The sequence below is a fragment of the Schistocerca nitens genome, chromosome 7, assembly GCF_023898315.1.
Source record: "Schistocerca nitens isolate TAMUIC-IGC-003100 chromosome 7, iqSchNite1.1, whole genome shotgun sequence".
NCBI lineage: Eukaryota > Metazoa > Arthropoda > Insecta > Orthoptera > Acrididae > Schistocerca > Schistocerca nitens.
Genome location: NC_064620.1, coordinates 359,083,110 through 359,109,198, shown reverse-complemented (window position 1 = coordinate 359,109,198; position 26,089 = coordinate 359,083,110). Strand labels below are relative to the sequence as shown.

The following is a 26,089-nucleotide window of genomic DNA, read 5'->3' as shown; positions in this document are numbered from 1 at the left end:
CTCACTGGCTCCTCATGGCGTATAGGTATCCCTACAAAAGACCTTCTGTCTGTCTCTTCTCACGCTCTCTGTCTAGCCATAATGCCCTTCTTTACAGGCTAATTACTCGATGGACTGGCGCGTGGGTGTCGGCTGTTTCATTGGCTTCATGGCTACGTAGCGAAATTACACCTAGCGTCCTCGTGACTTTGCGGCAATACTTCCAAGCCGTCCTTTACTCTCAGTTGCTATTTTCTCACAAGGCTTGGCTTTTTCTTTGTTTACCGTCTTCATCATTCCTCGGCCATTGCGTGGCCATCATTTCCAGACCGATTACTCGGTGATTTTCGAGGTGTAATGACTCTTGAAAGTGAAACGTGGACGATAAATAGTTTAGACAAGAAGAGAATAGAAGCTTTCGAAATGTGGTGCTACAGAAGAATGCTGAAGATTAGATGGGTAGATTACATAACTAATGAGGAGGTATTGAATAGAATTGGAGACAAGAGAAATTGTGGCACAACTTGACTAGAAGAAGGGATCGATTGGTAGGGCATATTCTGAGGCATCAAGGGATCACCAATTTTGTATTGGAGGGCAGCGTGGAGAGCAAAAATCGTAGAGGGAGACCAAGAGATGAATACACTAAACAGATTCAGAAGGATGTAGGTTGCAGTAGATACTAGGAGATGAAGAAGCTTGCACAGGATAGAGTAGCATGGAGAGAAGCATCAAACCAGTCTCTGGACTGAAGACCACAACAACAATATAACTCTTGAACGACTAAAATGCACTTCTATAAACACAATTGCTGCCAAATCATCAAACCGTTGAGAAAATTTCTCCCCTACTGATGAGCCTGTACGTCGAAGAAGCAGTGATGGAAATAAAACAAAGCTTCAAGAGTGGGATCAGAATTCAAGGGGAGAAAACGCCAATGACGAGATACGCTGATGAGGTTGCTATCCTAAAAAAAAGGGAGTAAGAATTACAGAATATACTGAATGTAATGACTGTCTACTGAGCACATAAGATAGAGTGGGGGCAAACCGAAGAACCACAAACTAATGTGGAACAGAACAAATGAGATCAGTGAGAAACGTGAAATAAAAACTGGGGACAGCGAGGTAGATGAAATGGAATTTTGCGACCTTGGAAGCAAAATAACGTATGACAAACGAAGCAAGAAGCACATAAAATGCTGAATAGTGTCGGCATAGAGACCATTCCTTACTAAGAGAAGTCTACTAGTATCAAACATCGGCAGTAATTTGTGCAAGAAATTTTTGAGAATTGTGGAGCACAGCATTGTATGCATTGTATGCATGGACTGTGGGAAAAACGGAAAAGAAAAGCACTAAAGCGTTTGAGTTATGGTGCTATATAAAGATGATACGGTAAGAAATGAGTAGATCTTTCGCAGAAGCGGTGAGAAGAGAACATGTAGAATTGCGAGAAGAGGGGACAGGGTGATAGGACACGCGTTAAGGCGTCAGAGAGTAACTACCATGGCACTAAAGAGAACTGCAGAGGGTAAAACCTGCAGGGGAGGGCAGACACTGGAATATGTTCAACAAATAATTGAGAATGTTACCTGTAAGAGTTACTTTGAAATGAAGAGGTTGGCACATGAGACTGTCATGGTTGGCTACATCTAATCAATATGAAGAATTATCAAAAAATATTAAAACTTTTCTCTATTCATGGTATGATCGGACAATCTAACAGGGAATTCCATAAATCTTACAAGGGTCGTTTCAAAACGTCTACACACTGTTAGATAGAATTGAAGAAAATAATTTATTTTACAGAATACCTTTATAGACCTTCAGCATAATCTCCATTCTTGGTTACGACAGCTTCCCAACGGTTTGGCAACTTCTGTGCTCCAAATGGGTCACATTAATTGTTGAGCTGATGATTACTCGGGTCAGCTCACTGAAGCTTCATAAAATGGACCAAAACGTTTGCCACGGAATTGTTTCTTCAATTTGGGAAACAAATCTGGTGGGGTCATATCAGGATTGTATGGTGAATGGGGAAGTATTCCTCATCCATGTTCGTTGAGCATTTCTCTCAGAGGTAGGGCAATAAGCGATCTTGTATTATCGCGAAAAATGCGGACTCCAGCTGCAAGCACGTCAGGCTTCCTTTGATGAATTTTCCGGTGCAAAATATTGCGCAAAACAGCTTGCAGTACACGCCTGTTAAAGACATCCTCTGGGGCCTCTGTCTGCAGCTATGACCCCATTTCTGTCATAAACAAAGATCACCATCAGATCGTGACGACTGAGCCTTCAGTTTTGGCTCAAAATCTCGTATCCGCTTTTCGTCAAGGGCAACAATCCTTTTCAGAAACTGTTCTCCTTGTGTTCAGTAGCACTGAAGGCTTCTGCGATTCTTCAGCAATCTGCTTTCTACGCTTCACTTAGATCAAGCGGAACCTTTCTGGCAGTAACTTCCCTCACTTTTGAATTGTAAGGCGGCAAGCTTTTGACTCCTTACATAATCAGTTAACGTAATTTATTTATTAGATAGATTAATTATATCATTTGGGATCGAAGGTTGGGGTAGGGGTGTTATCAGAGTATTAATCGTAGAGATTGATACTGTTTCATACTAACAACTGAAGTATTGCATGCCTTACAAGCGTAATTTTTGCGCTGGCTAGGACCGCGAGAGGAGCTGAGAAAGCGACGGACTTCAGGGTTGGGGGCAAGCTGGGAGCTTTTTCTCAGGGCCGAAGGGCATAATTTTACAGCCCGCTGCAAAGTCGTCCTGTGGAGCAACCCAACGAGCTTTGCCACCCATCGGGAGCACATGCGAAAGTTAAAGGGGGATAATAAAGATAGCCACCTAACAAGAATCATCCGCAATTTTTTCAGCCCTATTGGATTGTGTCTCCTGTCGCCATACAAGCACTGGCAGTCAACAGTAAAAAATTCTTCGCATACATAACGCATAGCGCTTTCCTATCACCGTACACAGGAGGCTTTGTGATTGGCTAAGTTCTTCAAGAGGACTTCGATTTACATTGTTCTAGAAGCTTCTAGAACATTTTGTGTGAACTCCTCGGAGGTTGGCCAGCTGTCTCGTGTCTAGAAAGAGTGGCAAAGTTGAGAGTCCACATTAGTGAACTAAGGTTCACAAATATCAAAGTGGAAAGCGTCGGGGACTCTCTGGTGGGTGTCCAGCTGACATGCATCTCTGGAGAGTGTATAATTTGTTTGAGACGTTGCTTGGCAAAGTGTCCAGCGATCACTCTCAAACTTAGTCTGAGAAGGTGCCGATTGTGCCATTTGAAGCAGAATCATTTTGTTTCTCTGTAATCACAGGGAAAAATCGTTGTTTTTCCATTGAGATTTAGGTTTTCCAAACTGTTCACTTACGACTGCACACTTGTCTGCTCCTGGCAAGAGTGCAGGCAGATTGTTTTGACTTCTGTAGTTGAGTAACTTTGAACGTAGAAATTTGTGGACACAACCACAAGTCCTTTGTGTAGTTGAAATCACATCTGTACATCATACTTCACCTCCACAGTAACCACAGCCTTGTGCAGATCGACGAGGTAGACATGCTCTCCACTCAACAATTTATCGTGATATACTCGCCACAGCTTGAAAAATAGGGAACTGTAATGGTAAATGTGTTCAGTTCCACTTGATTGTTCACTGGGCTCTCTGTTGTCAGCGCCATAGAGAGTGGAGATTTTTACTAACAGCGAGGACACACAGTATTAACCATTCAAGTGTTCCTGTTGTGAAAATGAGAGGGGGGCGTAAATTTTTCGTACAAGATAGGTGTTGTGACAATCTTAAGTTTAGTCTGACCAGTAGAATTAGTTGAGTATTGTAACTATAGAGAATCTATTTTTCAATTTTCTTGCTTTTTTGTAATAAATGTCTTCATGGGATTCTACTATTCTAATTTAACTAGGATTAGTCTTTACCCCACTGAGCCTGAACAGATTATTGAAGAACATTAATCAGTTAGATCAATTAAATAATTTTTGTCTGACATCTGAGGGCATTCAATCGTAGCAGGGCTTGTCAGATAACAACATACTAAAATCACAACCCACCCCAGTTATAATTCTGTAAATAGAAGCGATAGACATTCCAGCCTCTATGAAACTTGCTTTTCCTGTACGTGTAGTGTATCCCGGATACCATGGCAGCAGCTCGTCCAGCGAAGGCATCGGTGGCGGCGGTAGAGGCGGCGAGCGACCTGGGCTACCTAACGCGGCCTCTCCACTGGGCGGCCATCATGCGACACCCGCGCAGCGCCGCCGGCTCTGTTCTACTCTTCCGGCTGCGTACCCTCTTCTTTGCGACCGTCTGCTTTACATTCTTATGCTCTCAGCTCACCGTGATGTGCCGTCAGGGCACCACGGACCTGGACGTCTTCACGCTGACGCTCAGTGTGGCTGATACCACCGCCATCTGGCTCGTCCGCCTGCTACACATCGCTATGTGTGAGCGCGACTTCCACAGGCTCGCTCTTCAGGTCAGTATCGGAGCAGAGTATGGCCAAATCCAGCCATTCTCAAATACATTGGATAACGGACACGTGTTTGGGAGAAATTATCATCCAGCAAACCATATTTAGGTTTCTCTTCGTTTACATATATAACTACACAGCCTGAAAAAAAAAAAAAAAACCAACTTGCCACATTGAGCCCATTCATCAGCCCCTCCCCCTCCCCCCCGTCATAGCATCTGTGCAAGCACTATTCAGTATCACAAACCTGTGCTATCCTCTCCTGAGGGAAGCTCTGTATGTGGTCCTTTATAATCAGGATACTGGTACTGGGATGGAATTTACTTCCAAGAAGGTCCCACATATTTTCATTTAGGCCAGACCTGGGGATCTTCATGACCGTGGGACCACCTCAACATCACGCAGGCAGTTCAGCGAGGCACCTGCAGTGTGTGGATGAGCATTACTCTGCTAAAAAATGACACCACTGTTCTGTTCCATGAGACGTAAAGCAGGATTGTCATTGAAATTCGCTAGCAGCCGTATAATTGAGATGTTATTTTATTTTATTTTGATTACCAATTTCGGCATTCCACTATGCCATCTTCAGGCCCCATATGCAGCTCTCAAAAATAAACGACATTGTCGTACAATATCATACATTCCATAGTGAAAATAAAATAAGACGAATACCATTGATAATTACTTTATGATGATGATGGTGATGTTTGGTTTGTGGGGCACTCAACTGCGCGGTTATTAGCACCTGTACAAGTTCCCAAGCTGTGCTCAGTCCAATCTTTCCACTTTAATGAATGATGATGAAGTGATGAGGACAACACACCCAGTCATCTCGAGGCAGGTGAAAATCGCTGACCACTCCGGGAATCGAACCCGGATAATTACTTGAACAGCTGATGTTCTCTGTCTATGATGGATTACGCCTGAATGCCCCAGAAATGTCAATATTGTATGGTTCCGTCAGCTGGCATAATGGAGACTCACAATGAGGACACTTCAAACTTGTCAGGCGCTGATAACGCTGTCTCACATGAGTGCACTTTACAGTGATCACTCATGTGTTCATACCACTTTTATACTCTACCAGGTATATACTCCACGACGCCTGGTAATAACACTAAACACAAGCAGTGCTAATACCCTCTGCTAGCTGTTTTATCTGTCATGGAGAACCGCACCTCTATCATTTATATACCGACCAATTGTGTGTATCTGTAGGAAGTTACCTTGACATGCGAATATGTCTTGTGGGTGTTTCCCTACTTTTATTAGGCAGTATGTATATACAAAAATTATCCTTTGTTTTGCTCTCCCAGTTGCACGCTATGTCTAAAAATATCAACTTCTTCCAACATTACCAGTATGTGTCCTTTAGATTGACGTAGCTCTCCCACATGCCGCAGACGTTCACCAAAAACTGTTTTCTTATTGTGCATTGAAGCGTGCTCTTTGATACTTATTTCAAACGTCTTGCCCGTTTGGTAAACAGACAGTTACCTGCAATATGTTCTATTTATTGTAAAATAATAAAGACCTACATACTCAGTTTTTTACTTTATTTTTAGAACTGAAGACGATCAATTTTGATCGAAACTAGTGATAGTAGAAAAATAAATGTACAATGAGACTTGAAAACAAACTTTAAATTCCTAATAATAAACCTATACCGAAAATCTTGCAACGAATATCTAGCAATAGTTAATACGTATGTTTCACAAATGCAACCGAGTACCGTATATTGAATGACTAGGGTTGTACGGAACCAAATTGTATCACAGTGAGGTCTAAAGAAGCACATTAGGACATAAAGTGTTCGCAACATACAAATCTCATTAATCAGTCAGAATCAGGAACACTATAAGATGGTTCGCTGACGATGCTGTTGCGTGCAGGACAGGATCGTCATTGAAATAGAGTAAGGAATTGCATCAAGCTTGGACAACAGTTTCACTTGGTGTAATGAATGACATTTCTCTCTAGATGTGGATAAATGTCTCGTAGTAACAAAGAGAAAATACCCGACATTTTTCAACATTACGGGTTAACATTTCGAGCAAGTCACATCATCTGACGATTTGGGGCAATAATGAGCAGTGATATGAAATGGAACTAACATGTAAAATCAGTATTAGGTGAGGCGAATAGAAGACGTAGTTTTGTTGGGTGGATTCTCGGAAAGTATAGTTCATCTGTAAACGAAATAGCACACAAGACGCTAGGGTCTCTTTTCCGTGCTCGGAGTCCTTATCACTTAGGTACCACAACAAAAATGGTTCAAATGGCTCTAAGCACTATGCGACTTAACTTCTGAGGTCATCAGTCCCCTAGACTTAGAACTACTTAAACCTAACTAACCTAAGGTCATCGAACACATCCATGCCCGAGGCAGGATTCGAACCTGAGACCGTAGCAGCAGAGCGGTTCCGGACTGAAGCGCCTAGAACCGCTCGGCCACAGCGGCCGGCTGTAGCACAAAAGACATCGATCTCCGATTGCAGTGGATCGGTATAGCGCATGCGAAAGTGGAACAGAAATGCTCGTTGGTCTTAAATTGGACACCTTAGAAAAAGTACCCTAATGTCATGAACCCCTGTTGGGTAAACTGAGGAAACCTGTGCACGAAGAAGACCGAGCGACCATTATGCGACCATTATAAACCCTGCGTAGGAATCACGAGAATACTGTAAGAGAGATAAGGGCGCGTATAGTCAAGAGAAGTGTAGTACTATCAAACAAAAGTATTAATTTGAGGAAGAATTTTTTGAGAATGTACATTTGGGGCACAGTATTCTATGGTAGTGAGACGTGGACTGTGGGAAAATCGGAACAAAAGAGAATCGAAGTTTTTGAGATGTGGTGCTACAGATGAATGTTGAAAATTAAGTGGGCTGATAAGATGAGGAGTGAGAAGATTCTCCACAGTATTTTGAAAATAGTGACAAGAAGAAGGGGCAGGATGATAGGACAACCGCTAAGACATCAGGGAATAACTACCATGGTGCTAGAGGCAGTTGTGGAGGGCAAAGACTGTAGAGGAAGAGAGACATTTGAATATCCAACAAATAATTGAGGATGTAAGTTACAAATGCTACTCTGAGATGAAAAGTTTGGCACAGGAGAGAAATTCTTGGCAGGCCACATCAAACCATTCAGAAGACTGATGACTAAAAAAATAAAAGTAAAAAAGGTAAACACATAATGCAGTCTTTTTTCCTCGGTCAATCGTTAATGGAACTATAGGAAATATTGGTACGAAGTACCCTCCGCCACAGTGGGTTGTGAAGTATGTAGATAGTCCATATATGGTATATGTCAGAAGTGGGCACAAACCTTACATTAATTGGCTGCAAATGGAAGGATTTGAGGCTAACGGCCTTGCCGCAGTAGTAACATCGGTTCTCGTCACATCAGCGAAGTATTGTTGGGCTCAGTTAACACATGGATTGGTGACCATCCGGTCTGCCGAGCGCTATTGGCAAGCGGGCTACACTCAGCCCTTGAGAGGCAAACTGAGGAGCTATTTGATTGAGAAGTGAAGTATCTCTCGCAAAGTGACATAGGGCTGGGAGAGTGGTGTCCTGACCAAATGCCCCTCCCTATCTGCATCCAGTGACGTCTGTGGGCTGAGGATGACACGGCGTCCGGTCGGTACCTCTTGGGCCTTCATGGCCTGTTTGGGCCGAGTTTCGTTTTTTAAACCGGTGGAAATGATTCGAATAAAACTAATGGTTTACATTAATGATGAAATATCTTATTTAACTAACAATGAAACATTTATTTTTCATTTTAAAACTATCGCTAATGAACACCATTTCGTTACACAACAATAAATAAAAAGTTAGTTTTGAGAAGTGCCTTTTAGCTTGTTCAGTTTTGCTGTGGCCTGTTTGTAATCCAGCTGATAACTGGTAAGTGTAGTTCACACAAGTTCATTTAAATGTTCATCAGTTAGTTCAGATCCTTACCTTGAGTGTTGAGTACTGTGATTCATACACATCGAGATCAGTCTCACGGCATGCCCTTTTGATATTGCTCATGTTTTTTACTTCTTTACTTTCATACTTCAGTAGTTAACAACCATTCCATTTCGGTCCTTTTTGTCTTTGACTCGTCGAAGGTCCACTATTTCAAATGCTGCTCAATCCTTTATAACTGGAACGGGGCAGCCATCCGCCAGTATCAACAGGAAACCCATCTTCAAAAAAAAATGTTCAAATGTGTGAGAAATCTTATGGGACTTAACTGCTAAGGTCATCAGTCCCTAAGCTTACAATCTACTTAACCTAAATTATCCTAAGGACAAACACACACACCCATGCCCGAGCGAAGACTCGAACCTCCGCTGGGACCAGCCGAAAACCTATTTTCCACTAATTAAAATAACAGATTAGAACTGACGATGTGTTTGATATTTAAGCGCAGGTATCCGACAATTAGAGGGACTTCTTGAATACAACAATGCTCAAAAATTTTAGTGCTGAATGTTCTTTGCGAAAAATACTACCGCCAGGTAAGAAATCGTGATATGTTTGTTGGCATTTAAAAGCCCCACAAACCTTTTTTTCTTTCTTTTTATCTGTCATAGACGGGGCACAATGGGCAGCATTCCTGACAAGTAGCAAATTTTGTTACTGAAACACCTTCCACGGCTTATTGAATGTCAGAACCATGGGAAGTACCCTTCTATATTATCAGATCCGAGAGCTTTTATGCCAGGTCATATATCTTACAAATATAGCAAGTTGCGGCTGATATTTGATACCTGTTAAGTCGTGGAAGTCAGGGACTCAGTTTCGAACTCTGAATTCTATATTATTTTATTTATTTTCTGTTTATTTTTTGGAAATAACTTACAGTATCCCTTTTGATAAGTGCAACTCGACTCTCCATTCTACGTCTATCAGAGGGCATTTGGCAGAAAGTTTTTTTGCAGCTTCTTATTAACAAGGATCAGAGTTTAAAACAGAACCAACTTGTGCAGTATTCCTCTTTATAAACTATCACTTTCTGTAACGTACTCAATGTAATTAAAGGGAAACTGTATTTACGGCACAACGTCATATAAGTGAGGGATCGTTTGGTAGGACTCATTTCCAGGCATAGAGAAATCGTCCATTTGATAACGGAAGAAAGCGTTGGGGAAAAAACTGTAGAGGGTTATCCACACTTGAATACTATACCCTACAGTTATGTAGGGTACAGGGCGCTTATGTAGAGGTGAAGAGACCCGCATAGGATTTACTGGTGTGGAGAACTACCTGAAATCAGTACTCCTACAGAAGAACAACTGTGTAACGTTTCTCCTTTTTTTTCACAGTGATAAAAGTATGTTGTGAAAAATCTGTTTACCTTGTAAAAGTTGATATTAATCTGAAATTGAAATTTTTACCTCAGTGATGTCAACTGAGTTTTCTTTAAATGGGAACCAACAGGAATGACTTAGTGGAAGCACTCTGATTAATGTCATGATACATTCCAGGCTCTGGCCTTGATCTGTGTCATCCGTATACCGTTTCTCTCTACTACGACGGGCGTTCAGTAAGTTATGTAACATATCTTTTTCCTCTAAGAGCAGGTTAGTTTTATTTACGATTCCAATACACCAAATTATTCGGCACTCTTCTACCTACAAAATCCTATTTTTCAACATAACCTCCGTTTCATGCGACGGCCTTAAGTCACCTTATTGGGGGGGCTTGTACGCCAGCATGGTGCCACTCTAATGACTGACGACGAAACCAACGTCTTGCTGCATCAATAACAAGAACATCATCCACGTAAAGCTTCACACTGAGTGCGTCCTTCATTAGGCAAAACAGACGGAAGTTGGAAAGTGTAAGGCCGGCCGCGGTGGTCTAGCGGTTCTGGCGCTGCAGTCCGGAACCGCGGGACTGCTGCGGTCGCAGGTTCGAATCCTGCCTCGGGCATGGGTGTGTGTGATGTCCTTAGGTTAGTTAGGTTTAAGTAGTTCTAAGTTCTAGGGGACTTATGACCTAAGATGTTGAGTCCCATAGTGCTCAGAGCCTCGGAAAGTGTAAGATCCGGGTTGTAGGGTGGATGAGGAACGATTGTCCAGTGCAGATTTGTCGGTAACCCAACTGATGGACGAATGTGTCACCGTTGCCAACACAGACATCCAGTTGAGCAGCGAGGTGTTGTCGATCACCTCGAATGAGAGTGTCTGCACGTTCTAACACTGCAGGAGTCACATCTGCGTGCTGCCGGCCGGCAACGGGAGACCAGACAAGTCTGCGCGGTCTTGTTGCGGCGATCGCAGGTGCCGCGTCCAGCTAATTACCATTCTTTTCTTCACTGCCAGGTCTCTGTAGACATTCTACAGGTGCATATGAATGCCTGTGATGCTCTGGTTTCTCACCAAAAGACATTAGCTCCCTTCTCGGTACAATTCTTCGTCACAGAGGCCATTTTGAAGGGTACACATAGCACGTCAGCCATAGGAACTTCATGAAACTATAGGGGCTGAAGCACAAATATTTTACGATGTCCTACAACAAATTCCGCATTTTTTCAGCCGAAACTGACAGAGAAAAAAGAAATGTGTTACATTACATATTGAACACCTGTCATAAAATGGATTCCTCTCACCAGTCTGTCTTTCTCTATTCTCTTCTTCATAACTGCGCTTCTCAGACTACAAACAACAGTTAGGACACCAGCAATAATTACTTTTTTATATAACCGTGAAAAACAATGGGTAAGTTGTGCGAGTGGCTGTCTGACAACTACTAACTGTCGCGTACAGCTTCATGTGACGTCATAAGCGCGTGACTGCGTGTGAGATCGCTCTCGAAGTTTTTATATATTTTTAGGTTTCAGATATATATTTCAACATTTTTGTGATAATATTTACTATATAAGTGACTTATTAGTGGTTTATTCATTCACCTCTGCCTTTCTTGTGTTGTGACCTGATATTTGTGAGTGTTTCGTATCGAGCAACTTAACCTCTTACCTGTGTTTTCATTCCGCGCTGACCAGTTGCAGCTGTAGCGGCGCATCGAAAGCTAAGTACTAATTAACTGTTTGTGTATGGTGGTTTATTTAGGAACTTTAGTAGTCTTCAACCGGTGTTCTTGGTGTTTTCTGGTGAAATAATTTCAGAAGAACTTTTTGGGAACTGATTCCAGTTTCGTTACTGTGTCATTAGACGTTTGAGTTTCTTTCTGTGTTAGTCTTTTGTTATATTCTCATTTGTTGTTGATTAATACTGTTAATAACAGTAGTTACTTCCCTTGTGGAGTAAGTCTGTGATTATTGTAGTCAGTTTCTTATGATCTTCTCATAGTAGTAGCGGAACTCAGATGAAGTAGTTTTCTTGTTTCAATAACTGTAAAATTATACCATGAGTGAGAAGTGCGGGCTTTGCCTTAGGTTCGTGAGTAGTGGATTGCGGTGTGAGACTTGTTCGAAGTATTTTCACTGGGGGGGGGGGGGGGCGGGGGGATGCAGTGGGTAAGCCAGTGGGCATTCTGGTGAGATCCTCTCCTGGATCTGCAGGTTATGAAGCAAGAGTAAGTTGATAGTGGAGCAGGAGCGTAAGATCTATGCCCTTCAGGTGCAGTTGAAAAACGCACAGGAGGAGTTAGATAGGATAAGGAGGGAGAAGGAGGTTGGGAAATGGGAGCCGGCTGTTGGCAAGAGATCTGCTAGGAGAAGGAGATTTTTAGATAGTTTTACGATTGTTGTTTGCAATAGATATGACCAACTGTCAGAGCCTCGTGGAGAGGAATCTCTAGTAGCTGTAGATGTAGGAAGTATGCAGCAGACCTAAACAGTTACGATGGCTAGGACAGTTGCAAATTCGAAGAGAAAGAAGGAGGTTCTGCTGTTAGGTAGTTCTCATGGCAGAGGTGTAGGCCAGCAGTTGCAGGAAGTGTTGGGGAGTGAGTACCAGGCCACCAGCATCGTGAAGCCTAATGCAGGATTGGCTCAGGTGACTTAACATAGGGGAGTTATGTAGGGATTTTACTAAAGAGGATCAGGTACTGATTGTGGGTGGGGCTGGTAATAGTATTGATAGGGATGGGGAGTATGACACAGACGGTGACCTGGAAAAGATAGTCACTCAGACTGGCAACACGAATGTGCATTTCGTGGGACTGTTTCAGTGTCACGATCGGCCTCATCTTAATACAGCCGTCAGGCGTAATAACATGAGATTTGGGGGTGCGCTGATGACAGAAGACATGGGTCACATTTCAGTGGTGTCAGTGGAGTCTATCAGCAGGACGGGTTTCACTACACATGGCCTGCATCTCAACAGGTATTGGAAGGGGAGGTTGGCAAAGCTTATAGGTGACAGCATAGGTTGGGGTGGCGGGATCACTCATGGGAAAATTCCTGCAGTAGTGGGTGTTAGAGCTGCACCTTTTTTAGATTGAAGTCAGCTGATAGGTATTCCTGCTTAAGGGAAGTCTCTCTAACAAAGGAACCACTTTCGACAAAGCTTAGGTATCCGAGTAATTGAGGAAATTAGTATATTTCATCAAAATATACAAGGTATTAGAGATAAAGTTAGTGAACTGCTTATAGATGTTGACTCTCAAATTATTGGTATATCTGAACACTTCTTAAATAAGGAGATAATTCAGAGGCTTCCTTTACCATGATACAGGTTGGCTGGCAGCTTTTCTAGGAGCTCTTTGCGGTGTGGGGGAGTAGCCATGTATGTGAAAAACGGCATCCCATTTCAGTCAATTGATGTTTCAAAGTATTGCACTGAAAAGGTGTTTGAATGTTGTGCAGGTGTGGTTAAATTTAGAGGAGCTAAACTTCTAACTGATGTTATTTATAGATCCCCAGACTCCGATTTCACAACATTTTTGCTGAAGATAGAGGAGATTTTTGGTTCACTTCATAGGAAATACAAAAAGTTAGTTATATGTGGTGACTTCAATATTAATTGTGTAAGTGATTGTGCAAGGAAAAGGATGCTGGTGGACCTCCTTAATTCATATAATCTTACGCAAACCGTATTCTTTCCAACGAGAGTGCAAGGGAACAGTAGAACAACCATAGACAACACTTTTGTTCATTCCTCATTACTAGAAGGGCATTCTGTTAGCAAAAAGGTGAATGGCCTTTCAGAAAAGGTGCACAAATTTTAACTCTAAAAGATTTTTGTGCTGTAACCCATGTTAAATATAGTTATCAACTTTTTAGGAAAGCTGATCCAGTTGCTGTAGAGACCATTGTAAAGCTTATCAAGGAACAAGAGTGGCAAGATGTTTATAGTGCTGATACAGTAGATGATAAATATAATGCTTTCCTCAAGACTTTTCTCGTGTTCTTTGAAAGTTTCTTTCCGTTAGAATGTTCATAACAGGAAGCCTGGGTGGCTGATTAGAGGGATAAGAATATCCTGTAGAACAAACTGGCAATTATATCCAAACGTTAGAAACAGTCAAAATCTAAATGCAGCAGCCCATTACAAACAGTATTGTAAGGTGCTTAAAAATGTTATTAGGAAGGCAAAAGTATGTGGTACGCAGATAGAATAGCTAAGTCTCAGGATAGAATTAAAACAATATGGTCAGTCGTGAAGGAAGTGGCTGGTCTGCAGAGACAGGTTGAGGATATAGAACCAGTGCGTAGTGGGAATGTCCGTGTTACTGATAAGTCGCATATACGTACAGTATTTAATAATCACTTTCTGAATATAGCAGGTGAACTAAATAGAAACCTAGTCCCAACAGGGAATCATATAGCGCTCTAAGAAAAAAGTGTTTCGATAGTGTTACCTGAAATGCTCCTCCATGATACTGACAAGAGGGAGATTGAGTTAATAATTAAATCACTAAAGACCAATAACTCTCATGGATATGACGGGGTATCTAGCACAATACTGAAGTATTCTATGTAAGTTAGCCCAGTACTTAGCCATATCTGTAACTTTTCCTTTAGGAGTGGTCAGTTTCCTGACCGATTAAAGTACTCGGTAGTGGAGCCACTTTATAAAAAGGGAGACAGGGATAATGTTGATAATTTTAGACCTATTTCTATGCCATCGGTGTTTGCTAAAGTTATCGAGAAGGTTGTATATACAAGGTTACTGGAGCATTTAAATTCATATAATTTGCTGTCAAATGTACAGTTTGCTTTTAGAAATGATTTAACAACAGAAAATGCTATATTCTCTTTTCTCTGTGAGATTTTGGACGAATTAAATAAAAGGTTGCGAACGCTAGGTGTTTTCTTTGATTTGACGAACGCTTTTGACTGCGTTGATCACAAAATATTACTGCAGAAGTTTGACCAATATGGAGTAAAGGGGAGTAGTTTACAATTGGTTCGCCTCTTACTTTAAGAAAGGAAAGCAGAAGGTAATTCTCCGCAATATTGAGAGTGGTAGTGATGTTCAGTCCCATTGGGGCACTGTTAAGTGGGGCGTTCCCCAAGGGTCAGTGCTGGGGCCACTGCTGTTTCTTATTTATACAAATGATATGCCTTCTAGTACTGCAGGTGATTCAAAAATATTTCTGTTTGCTGATGACACCAGCTTGGTAGTGAAGGATCTTGTGTGTAATATTGAAACAGTATCAAATAATGTAGTTCATGAAATAAGTTTGTGGCTTGTGGGAAATAATTTGATGCTAAATCACAATAAGACTCAGTTTTTACAGTTTCTAACTCACAATTCAACAAGAACCGATGTTTTGATCAGACAGAATGGGCATATTAGAAGCGAGACGGAACAGTTCAAGTTCCTAGCCGTTTGGATAGTTGTGGAAAGCCCATGTTGATCTTGTTCAGAAACTAAATGCTGCTTTATTTACCATTAGAGCAGTATCTGAAATAAGTAACGTTTCAACACTAAAAGTAACCTAATTCGCATATTTTCATACGCTTATGTCGTATGGTATTATTTTTGGGGTAGTTCTTCTGATTCAAAAAGGGTATTTTTGGCTCAAAAACGGGCTGTTCGAGCTATATGTGGTGTAAGTTCCAAAACCTCTTGTCGACCCCTATTCAATAGTCTGGGAATTCTGACATTGGTCTCACAGTATATATTTTCCTAAATGTCGTTTGTTAGCAATATTAGCTTATTCCCAAGAGTTAGCAGCTTTCATTTAGTTAATAATAGGCAGAAATCAAATCTGCATTTGGAATGCACTTCCTTTACTCTTGCGCAGAAAGCAGTGCAGTATTCTGCTGCATCCATTTTCAATAAGCTACCACAAGAACTCAAAAATCTTAGCAGTAGCCCAGACACTTTTAAGTCTAAACTGAAGAGTTTTCTCATGGCTCACTCCTATTCTGTCGAGGAGCTTCTGGAAGAGCTGAAAAATTAAGCAAATTCCAGTGTTACATTGTTGATTTTCTTTATTTAAACTTACGACTTGTTGCTTGAATATGTTTCTTATATTTCATTTTATCTGTTTCTACAATCGTGTTATAATTTCATGTATTGACTCGTTCCATGACCATGGAGACTTCTCTGTAATTTGGTCCCACGGAACAATAAATAAATAAAGAAGAAGGTTGCATGGGCACAGCATTGCCAAGTCGAGTCGAACCGCACTGGACTGAGGCATGTGAGTTGTCTTGTGGTCATCAGCACCAATTGAGTAGTGTTGTAGGAAACCGTTATCAGTCTTATTTGACAAGTCATAAATTTCCAGTCTCCAGAAGGTTTCTCAGTCAGTGGCTTACTCTGTACGTTGGGTCTTACAGGTGGGCCAGGACTTTGCAGAATTCCTGAGTCCAGAGGACGTGCCGGTGCTGCTGACTCAGGGCCGCAATGTCCGCCGCTTCACGCTGACCTACATCTCGCTCGGCGTGCTCGTAACCACTTACTGGCTGTTCACCCCCGTCAGCCCGGAGGGTCTCCCCTTCTTCCTGGCTCTGCCCTACGACGCGTCGACGCCCCTGGGCTTTGCCGTCTCTTGGGTCTACTGCACGGTGGGTACGGTGCACGTCGTGGTGATGACCATGGTATTAGACTCCTTCAACGTCAGCCTCATCAATCAGCTACGGATGCAACTAGCATTGCTCAACAACAAAATTGTCAGTCTCCCCAGAGAGAACTCCTCTATACCCTTGGACTCATTACAGACTACTGACTACTGGGGCCTTCACTATCGACTAGAGAAGTGCGTCCTACATCATCAGGCCATTATTAGGTAAGCGTATAAGCATTACTCCACAATAGTACGAGCACTTGCAAGTTTTGGGCGTTTATTCGCATGCATATTGGGGGAAAGACAAGATGTATTGAGCATTTGTCTACAAGTTCAGTAACACATATAATCAGTGTTAAATTTCAGCGAAGTGAGCGCTTTTCGTCATTGTATTACGTCATGTATTGCTTTTTGTGGGGAACTCATTACGAAGAAATGACAGAATCAGGGAAAGAAAAAATATTTTCACTTTACCCAAGATACAAATTATACCTGACACTATGTATTGTGACTGGGAACTATAGATATGATCATGATGACGTTTTGTACAGGGTGTCTCAAATCTTTTGGAAAAGGTGATAGTGGGTCCACAGTCGATTATATTGATATAGGGAAGGAATGATCGGAAACTCATCTTTACTATGTTACAGACTTACACAGTGTACACTGCATAACGAATACATAGCTCATAGTTGTCGTTCCAAGTGACGACCACCAGTCTCAATACATATATTGCAATGGCGCATGCAGTCCTGCTGCACTCCCGGAAAGGTTCTGGGTGTCTGTTTTACGTTGGAACAGGCGGCAAGTGATAAAAAGCCTACATCCCTGGCCCACCAAACACACTTACTTTACACTGCTTAGCTCGTAGTACATGTGTCTTTTGATGACTACATGTCCTGTAACAGCTCATTAACGTGTGTCACACGCACACAACTATCCCTGGTGTCAGTTGTCCATTGCATCAGACACCTTGTGATGTGATCATGTTGAGATGTGTTGTTGTGTACAGTGCATGGGACGTAGTCAAAGATGGAACGTTACTCTTCTCAAGAATTGGTAGACATGCATTTAATGTACGCTATGCCAGGATGTACTACCCATAAAGCAGCACAAATGTGTAGAGAACGCTTTTCCAACAGGTGTCATCCTAATTGTAAGACGTTTATCTCCACGGATACCAGCCTGTGAGTGATGGTGTCGTTCACACCACAGAGAGCTCGCCAAGGATCCTGCCAAAGACACATCCAAACAGTGGACTTTGAGAAGATGGTATTGTATGATGTGGCCGACCACCCATCATCAACTTGCCCGTGAAACACATATTTCGAAGGATACTATGTGGATAGTACTGGTGGGACAGACATTACACCGCCATCAAAATGAACACGCCAAGTATTGGGACCATCAGATTTTAAGCACCATTTCTTTCAATGGAAGGATACTATGTGGAGAGTACTGGTGGGACAGTCATTACACCCAAATTAAAATGAACACGCCAAGTACTGGGACCACCAGATTTTAAGCACCATGTTCATTTCTTTCAATGGATAATGCAGTGCAATGATGAATTCCCCAACTTCATACAGTCTGTATTTTTCATGGATGAGGCCTCATTTACTGCTGATGGTGTTTTCATCACCCACAACAGCTGTGGAGTGAAGATAATGACCAGGCCACCCAAATCAGTCGCCACCAACAATGAGTATCTATCAACATATGGATGGGGATTGTCCAAGTTTACCTAACCAGACTTAATTTGCTGCATCTATATTTGAACACTTAACGTTACATGACATTCCTGCGTGATGTGCTGCCACAGTTCTCGGACATAATATTGCTTGTTGTCTGTGAAATTATGTCGTTTCAACATAATAGTGCACCAGCCCATTTCGATGTCAATCTTTGTAACCACCTCAACAACACGTACCCTCACCACTGGAATCGAAAGGGAAGTCCTGTTCCATGTCCACCATGATCGTCGCATCTCACACCTCAGGACTTTTTCTTCTGGGGTTACATTAAGCTGTTGGTGTGTGAAACCCTCGTAGAAACGGATGGAGACCTGCTTGCTAGGGTCCGAGCTGACTGTCTTATGATACAAGAGACACCAGGGATATTCTAGAGAGTGTGTGGCAGAATTTCATGGACAGTTCCCATGCATGTATTGAGAAAGGCGGTCGTCACTTTGAACAATCACTATGAGGCATGTTGCTGTTGTGTGGTGTACTTGTGTATGTCCATAACACAATAAATATGCCCTTCCTACCATTGGTTCCCCTTCTCAATATAATCGGTTCTTAACACACTATCAACTGTTTCAATGTAACCTGGTGTAACAGAAGATAGGAAAGAAACGTCACATCAGTTTATTTTTAGAATTGTGTGGGGAATGTATGCTGGCTGATTTGTTACACAACATTACGCTGTATACCACAAATACAATACTGTTTACAAATTATAATGAGGTGACAAAAGTCTTGGGATACCTCCCAATATCGCGCTGGACCTCCTTTTCCGCAGTATAGTAGAACACCTTGACGTGGCACGGACTCAACACCTGATTTGAAGTCCCCTGCAGAAATATTGACCCATACTGCCTCTATAGCCATCCATAAGTGCGAAAGTGGTCCCGTTGCAAGATTTTGTGCCAATAAATGTTCGGTAGGATTCATGTCGGGCGATCTGTTCGGCCAAATCATTCGCTCTAATCGTTCAGAATGTTCTGACATGTTGCATTTTCATCGACAAAAATTTCATCATTGTTTGGCACCATGATGTAAACACTGCCCACACTATTAAAGAGCCACCACCAGCTTGCTCAGTGCCTCGTTGACAATTTGGGGTCTGCGTCACTCTTGAACCCCACCATCAGCTCGTAACGATCGTCTAGGGTCCAACAGATATGATCATTAGGTCAGGAGACGTGCTGCAGGCGATGTCGTGCTCTTAGCAAAGGCACTCGCGTCATTCGTCTGCTGCAATAGACCATTATAGCCGAACGTACCGTACTGTCCCAACGGATACGTTCGTCATACGTCCCACTCGGATTTCTGCGGTTATTTCACTCAGTGTTTCTTGTCTGTTAACACTGACAACTTTTTGCGAACGCCGCTACATTCGGTCGTTAAGTGAGGGCCGTCGCCCACTGCGTTGTGCGTGGTGAGAGATAATGTCTGAAATTTGGCATTCTCGCCACTGTTTGGCATTCTTGACACTGCGGATCTCGAAATTTTGAAATGCCTAACGATTTCCGAAAGGAAATACCTATGCGTATAGTTCCAACTCCCATTCCACGTTCGAAGTCTGTCAATTACCGTTGTGCGACCATAATCACGTCGGAAATCTTTCCACGTGCATCATCTGAGTACAAATGACAGCTCCGTCAATGCGCTGCCCTTTTGTATATAGTGCGCACAATACTACCATAATCTGTATACGTGTTACCCCACTGTAAGATGTTCAAAGAGTCAACTATGCATCTCCACGTGGGGCGTCACCCAACGGCGCTACAGAATGTCGAAGATAACGTGTCCAACGCCTGCCGCTCGACAGAAAAATTGGGTTGATTCAAAAAAATTTCTAATTACCAGACATAAAACTAAATTGTACGTTCTGGAATAAGTTGATACACCGAGTCACTTCGCCGACTACCCATCACAGGCACAGCTAACAGTACGTGTAGGGAACATAAAACTATACCGTACACTGTTAGTAACCGATTGTGACGTAATATACGCATCTGAAATACAACAGTGGTGCCTTTCATTAACCTTTACATTGTTCAGTTTTGGAGGCACAAAATGATCGATATTATGAAGTTCAGCTGTCTTAAAATTTGACAAAGATGACTCGAATTAGCAGATATAACTAACTAAAATCGATCTTTAAAGAGAAACGGAATAGTTGGTTAGTTACTTGTTCCACAGATCTAATTCACGATAAACGTTATATTGTGGAACATGTCAACAGAACGAATATAGGTCACTTATACACAACAAAATAAAAATTATATTTATATACCTACTTGCTGACTATTTACACGCAACTTTTTAAATATATGACTAATTACCTCTATTGAAGAATTCTATGTTATAGAAGCTGTCTTAAAGGAGAACCCTCTTTAATCTGCATCTGAAAACCCTTCTACTATCTATCAGGTATTTTATTTTCATGGATAGACTAACAATGATTGTTATAACTCTATGTTTTACCCCTTTTTGTTCAAAGTTAGATTCAAGAGATGTGTAACGCTGATTATTTTTCCTTCTAATGTTGTGAGTACCTCTGTTACTCTTAAACTTACGTGGATTTTTGATAACAAATTCCGAAGGTGAATAATGCATCATGAGGCTGTGGTTAATATTCTCAACTGCTTAAAGAGATGTCTGCAAGATGTATGTTTGAGAGCTCGACAGAGAACTCTAATTATTTTCTTTTGTGCAATGAATATATTTTGTCTAAGAGAGCAGGTTCCCCAGAATGTTATCCCATAACACGTCAATGAATGAAAGTTAGCAAAACATGTTTACTTACTGTTTTCTACATCCCCAGATTTGGCAGTTATTCTCATGAGAGAAGTAGCTGATCCTAGACTTTTAGCAAGTACTATTTTTTTCTAGTTTACGTTTTCATCAATATTCACACGTGAGAGTTACGATATTCTACCCTGTTTATTATTTGTTGTTGGTATGCTAGGTTAGTCGGAGGGAGAATATTTTGGACAGCACAAAATTGTGTCAACAGCGTTTTTTTTTTAAGTACAGAGCTAGCCCATTTGAGCAAAACCGTGCAGTAACTTTCACAGAAACATCATTTACTAATTTACTATTTTTTCTATTAATGCATCTTTGTTTGGCCTCACATCATGTTTGTATCAGGACTAATTCTGCATTCTGATTCAAATAAAATGCACATCATTAACGTAAAGCAAGAACAGCAGTGGGTCAATAATCGAACCCTGTGGGACTGACAAATGTGTGTGAATTTCTAAGGCATCAAACTGCTGAGGTTATCGGTCCCTAGACTTACACACTACTTAATTTAACTTATATTAACAACAACACACAGACACCCATGCCCGAGGGAGGACTCGAACCTCCGGCAGGAGAGTGGGACTAACATTGTAACATAAGGTACCAACTGGTGATGTTCTCTCTTTTAAAGATTTTATTGTCTGCTCAGTAGAATGGCGTTTTCCAATCCAAACTGTGATTAGATAAGTAACCCATTATTACACAGTGATGTGACAAACCTGGAGAACGTTACATTCTCAAAAGATTTTGAACGTGACATATGAAGTGACGATAGGTATTAACAACTGTGGAGTCACCCTTTCCATAGGATACTAACAATGCCATTTTTTAAACTTTCGGGGAAAACATCCTGAGTTAATGGTCCATTATGAAAGTGACATCCATTACACATAATAGAGCCTCCAATTTACAGTGTCTTATTGGGGATATTATCCTCCCTACATGAACATTTTAGGATCATGATCTTCCCTATTTCATATGTTCCCTTATTTCAGATAGAAATGTGACATTAATGCGTAATTCGGTAAACGTCCTTTTATAAGCTTCTTCGGAGTATAGTGTACAGCAAGAAAGGCACTGTTAAAGCTTTTCCGCAATTTCCGAGTTAAAGAGAACTGTCCCCCATAATTCACTAGCATTCCTGATTGTTATAGCTTAGGGTCACTTCTGGAAGATACACATACTTCTGTATATGGCTGCAAAACAGAGCGCCCAGCTAATTTTTTGAAGACTATGGTAAAATCTGTTTTGTGGCTCTTCCAAGTCAATACTCTCACCATTGTGAACAGAGGCTATTTCCTTTCGTCGGTCCCCATATTATCAACATATCACGTTGAGCACGTAGGAAACTTGTTTGCACTAAGATCCATAGGCCATTTTGCTAAATGAAACGTGGTATTGCGGAAGACGCCGTGCAGTCCTTCTGCGAAGTGGAAGTCAAATATCTATTACAGGCCTCGAAATGCATTTGAGGATTTTTCCGGTAAAAATTCTTATGTCTCTGTAGAAAAGAACTGAACATAGTTCGTGTGTTGAGTAATTTGTATTGTCATAGCCTCCATTACAGTGAGCATATCTTGCAACCAATAAACAATCGAAAACACAGCAGCTGTGAAATGACTCAGTGACCATCTGTAATAGTGTCTGCTAACTGTATGTAATTTTAAAGATAATTTTCCATCAGGTCTCTCACTTTTCTGCTTTACAAGGCTACTCGGCTGACATCTTACAGTGTGTGTCCTCGTGGATGTTTTGTTTTAACAGGAACTCAGACTTGCTGGAGAGGTCCCTAAAAGGCATGTTATTGGCACAGAGCCTCTCCATCGGCGCTGCTGCCTGCTTCCAGATGTTCGAGGTCGCAATGGTGAGTGACTGCATTCAGCCATCTCTATATTTAGTACACCTTGAGTGCGTTGTGATTCGCTAGTCAGTTAGTGTGAGATGGTCCAAGAAGTAGGTTGTGAGTGGACGATAGGAATTACTAATGCAAAAAAGGCAAACATAACGACATTGTACCTAGCAAGTACGAAACATAAACATGACATAAACAAGTGTCGATGTGGAAACGACTAGCTCTAGACTCCTGCAACAAACACCACATACATTCTGGTTTACCCTACTTTTAGTTTGTTAATATCAATAAGCATTGTTTCATTTAAAACAGTTTATGTTTGCACAAAAATACACTTTCTAAGTATTATTAGAATTTGTTCATTAGCTAGCAATACGAGGCCCTGACTACCAGTCCATTCTGTAAAAACCACACATCAGTAGCACTTTCCATTTCCGCAATACTTGTGGTACAAGTTTTAGGTGAAACTTCCTGGTAGATAAAAACTGTGTGCCGGACCGAGACTCGAACTCGGGACCCTTGCCTTTCGCGGGCAAGTGCTCTACCAATTTTCATATCAGCGCACACTCCGCTGCAGAGTGAAAATCTCATTCTGGAAGTTTTAGGTGATTCACATTGTATACCAAACAAATTAATAAGAGATGGTAAGGTTCCAACGCTACACAAAACAGCTTAGAACACTGTCGCAGAAGTAACGAATAAGGCATGCCGAATTTAAAAGAACATAAAACCCTTAAAATTGGCAAAGTTTAAGCGTAGTTTGAATTTTAGCACGAAGTACAGTGCGAGGTGCATTTAATAGTTTCCACAACGAAACTCTATCTCGAAATCTGGCAGAAAACCCAAAGATATTGTGGTTGCATGTAAAGTACACCAATGACAAGACACAATCAACACATTCATTGTGCGGTAACATGGTGATGTTACTGATGACAGTGCCATTGAGGCAGAGGTGCTAAACACATCTCTCCGAAATTGCTCCAGAGAAGGAAACGATATAGGTATACCAGAATTCGAATCAAGAACAGCTATCAACATGAGAAACTTAGAAGTAGATATCCTCGGTGTAGTGAAGCAGGTTAAATAAATTAATAAAAGCAATGATTCTGATCTTGAGTGCATACCAGTAATGTCCCTTTCAGAGTATTCTGGTACAATAGCTCCATACTTAGCAATCACACAAAGCCTCTCGTTCGTTGGAAGATTCGTACCTGAAGAATGGAATGTTGAACAAGTCACACCAATACCCAATAAATGAAATAATAGTAATCCGCTGAATTACACACCTATATCGCTAACGTCGATTTGCAATAGGATTTTGGACGTTTACTCTGTTCGAACATTATGAATTACCTTGTAGAAAACACAAACAGCCAACATGGATTCAGAAAATATCATTCTGGTGAGAACAGAACTAGCTCTTTACTGTCCCAAAGTAAACAGTACTATCAGCATGGAATGTCAGATTGATGCACTATTTTTAGATTTTCATAAGGCTTTAGACACTGTTCCTCTCAAGCGACTTCTAACCAAATTGCGTGCCTATGCAGTCTTGTCTCAGTGGTTTCCGGTCTGAAATACCACAGTTCATAGTAACTGACGGAAAGTTATCGAGTAGAACAGAAGTAATATCGGGCGTTCCTCTGCTGTTCTTCACCTACGTAATCGATTTAGGAGACAATCACAGAGATAATGTCGTGGGGAACACAAAACAAGGACTGTGTTTTATTGGTAGAAAACTTAGAAAATGCAAGAGGAACACTAAAGCGACTGCTAACGATAGGCTTGTCAGTGTGGAATCCGCATCAGATAGGATGACGGAGGAAATCGGAAAAGTCCAAACAAGGGCAGCTCGTTTTGTATTACAGAAAAGTAGGGGACAAAGTGCCACAATTGTGACAATCGAATTCGGGTGGCAATCATTAAAACGAAAGCGTTTCTCGTGGCGCCATTATCTCCTCACGAAATTCGAATCACCAATTTCCTCAGAGTGTGAAAATGTTTTGTTGGCGTCCACCTACGTAGGGAGAAATGATGTTCCGATCGGTCGCGAAATGGAAACCATAGTGAAAACAAGAAACGTTTTATTTGCAACAGTTAGATACACCTTCCACCTACTTCTCTACATAGTCACCGCTCCAACTTCGAGTTTTGCCGTAGTGTTGTGTCACCTTTGCAATATCCTCGTCATAGAAAGCAGCCGCCTGTGCTTTTGGCCAGTTATCTGCACTGATCTGAAGCTCGTTGTCTGTGGAAAAGTTTTGTCTTCATGGCCAGCGGTTCTTGTGAGCAGCTGTGTTGGTTTCCATTAATCAACATACGAGTAGTTACTGAGACATTGCGCTTTCCTTCCTACCACATTCGGATAGCCCTCTCCATAAAGTTATGCTGTAGGGAGTGAAATATCTCCTGTTGCACCTGACCAGTAAACAGTTCACATTATACATGTTGTCTTCTTTGTTCTTCGACTATTTTCCACAGTCGCAGATATACACGTTGTATAAGTTAAATTTCGTCTTTCGCGTCTCTAATGAAAGACTCATTAAGACCAAATGCGTTTCGCTTTATCAAAAGCATCCTCAGTGGTCACTGTAACGATATGGTTTATTCGTTACAGTTTTGTTTGCTAGGATCACGAACAGTTCGTATGCTTTAACTTACTACTATAAATACTATTAATTCTTGTCATTACTCACCATTCTTTGTTCCCTACGTTATTCTTTCCGTTCTTCCACAAATATGTGGTAGATTTTAGTATACAGTACTTTCACTAACGCTAATCATATTCACGGTTTTCTGTTTTGAAGAACCACTGTCATCTCGCCATTACGTGTACTTTGTTTTGATATTGCCCGATGCGTTCGTGTTTTGTTTGCTTTGTTAGGAGTGCGAGTGAGTTGTTCTTTCTCTATAGTAGGTTTAATTAGTTTAAATAACGTCTGGCTGCTAATGATTGTCTGGTCATTTGTTATGTGTTTCTTCCTCAGCACTGCTCTTAGAATTTGGAAGTTCTCTTGTATAGTTGTCTCTTGTTACTGAATCTGACTATTTTAGTAACCTTTTCTGTCTTGGTAGGTTGGTGATTTCTTTCCGGAAATGTTATGCAAATGGCTGGTGCCATATTTCGATACTCTTTTGTGTTCCTTGCACGATGGCTAACCGGTGGTCTAGGTGTAGCGTTCTCGCTCCCGGGTTCGAATCCCGCCACCGCTTAAATTTTGATTAATAATAAGCATTGGTGACCGAAGAGTTGCGGCGCAAGAAGTCATCCTCTTCTTACCAACGGCCTCGTCAAAGAGGGC

General features: G+C 41.5%; 1 protein-coding gene across 1 annotated transcript in view; it reads left to right on the top strand.

The window, feature by feature from the left end:
• The first annotated feature begins 4,149 nt into the window (after positions 1-4,149).
• Positions 4,150-26,089, top strand: part of LOC126195622 (putative odorant receptor 59c) — a 47,154-nt gene continuing 25,214 nt past the window's right edge. Inside the window, exons 1-3 of the mRNA XM_049934247.1 lie at positions 4,150-4,485; positions 16,174-16,622; positions 22,700-22,799. Coding sequence (XP_049790204.1) covers positions 4,150-4,485; positions 16,174-16,622; positions 22,700-22,799 — 885 coding nt within the window. The remainder of the gene's footprint in view (positions 4,486-16,173; positions 16,623-22,699; positions 22,800-26,089) is intronic.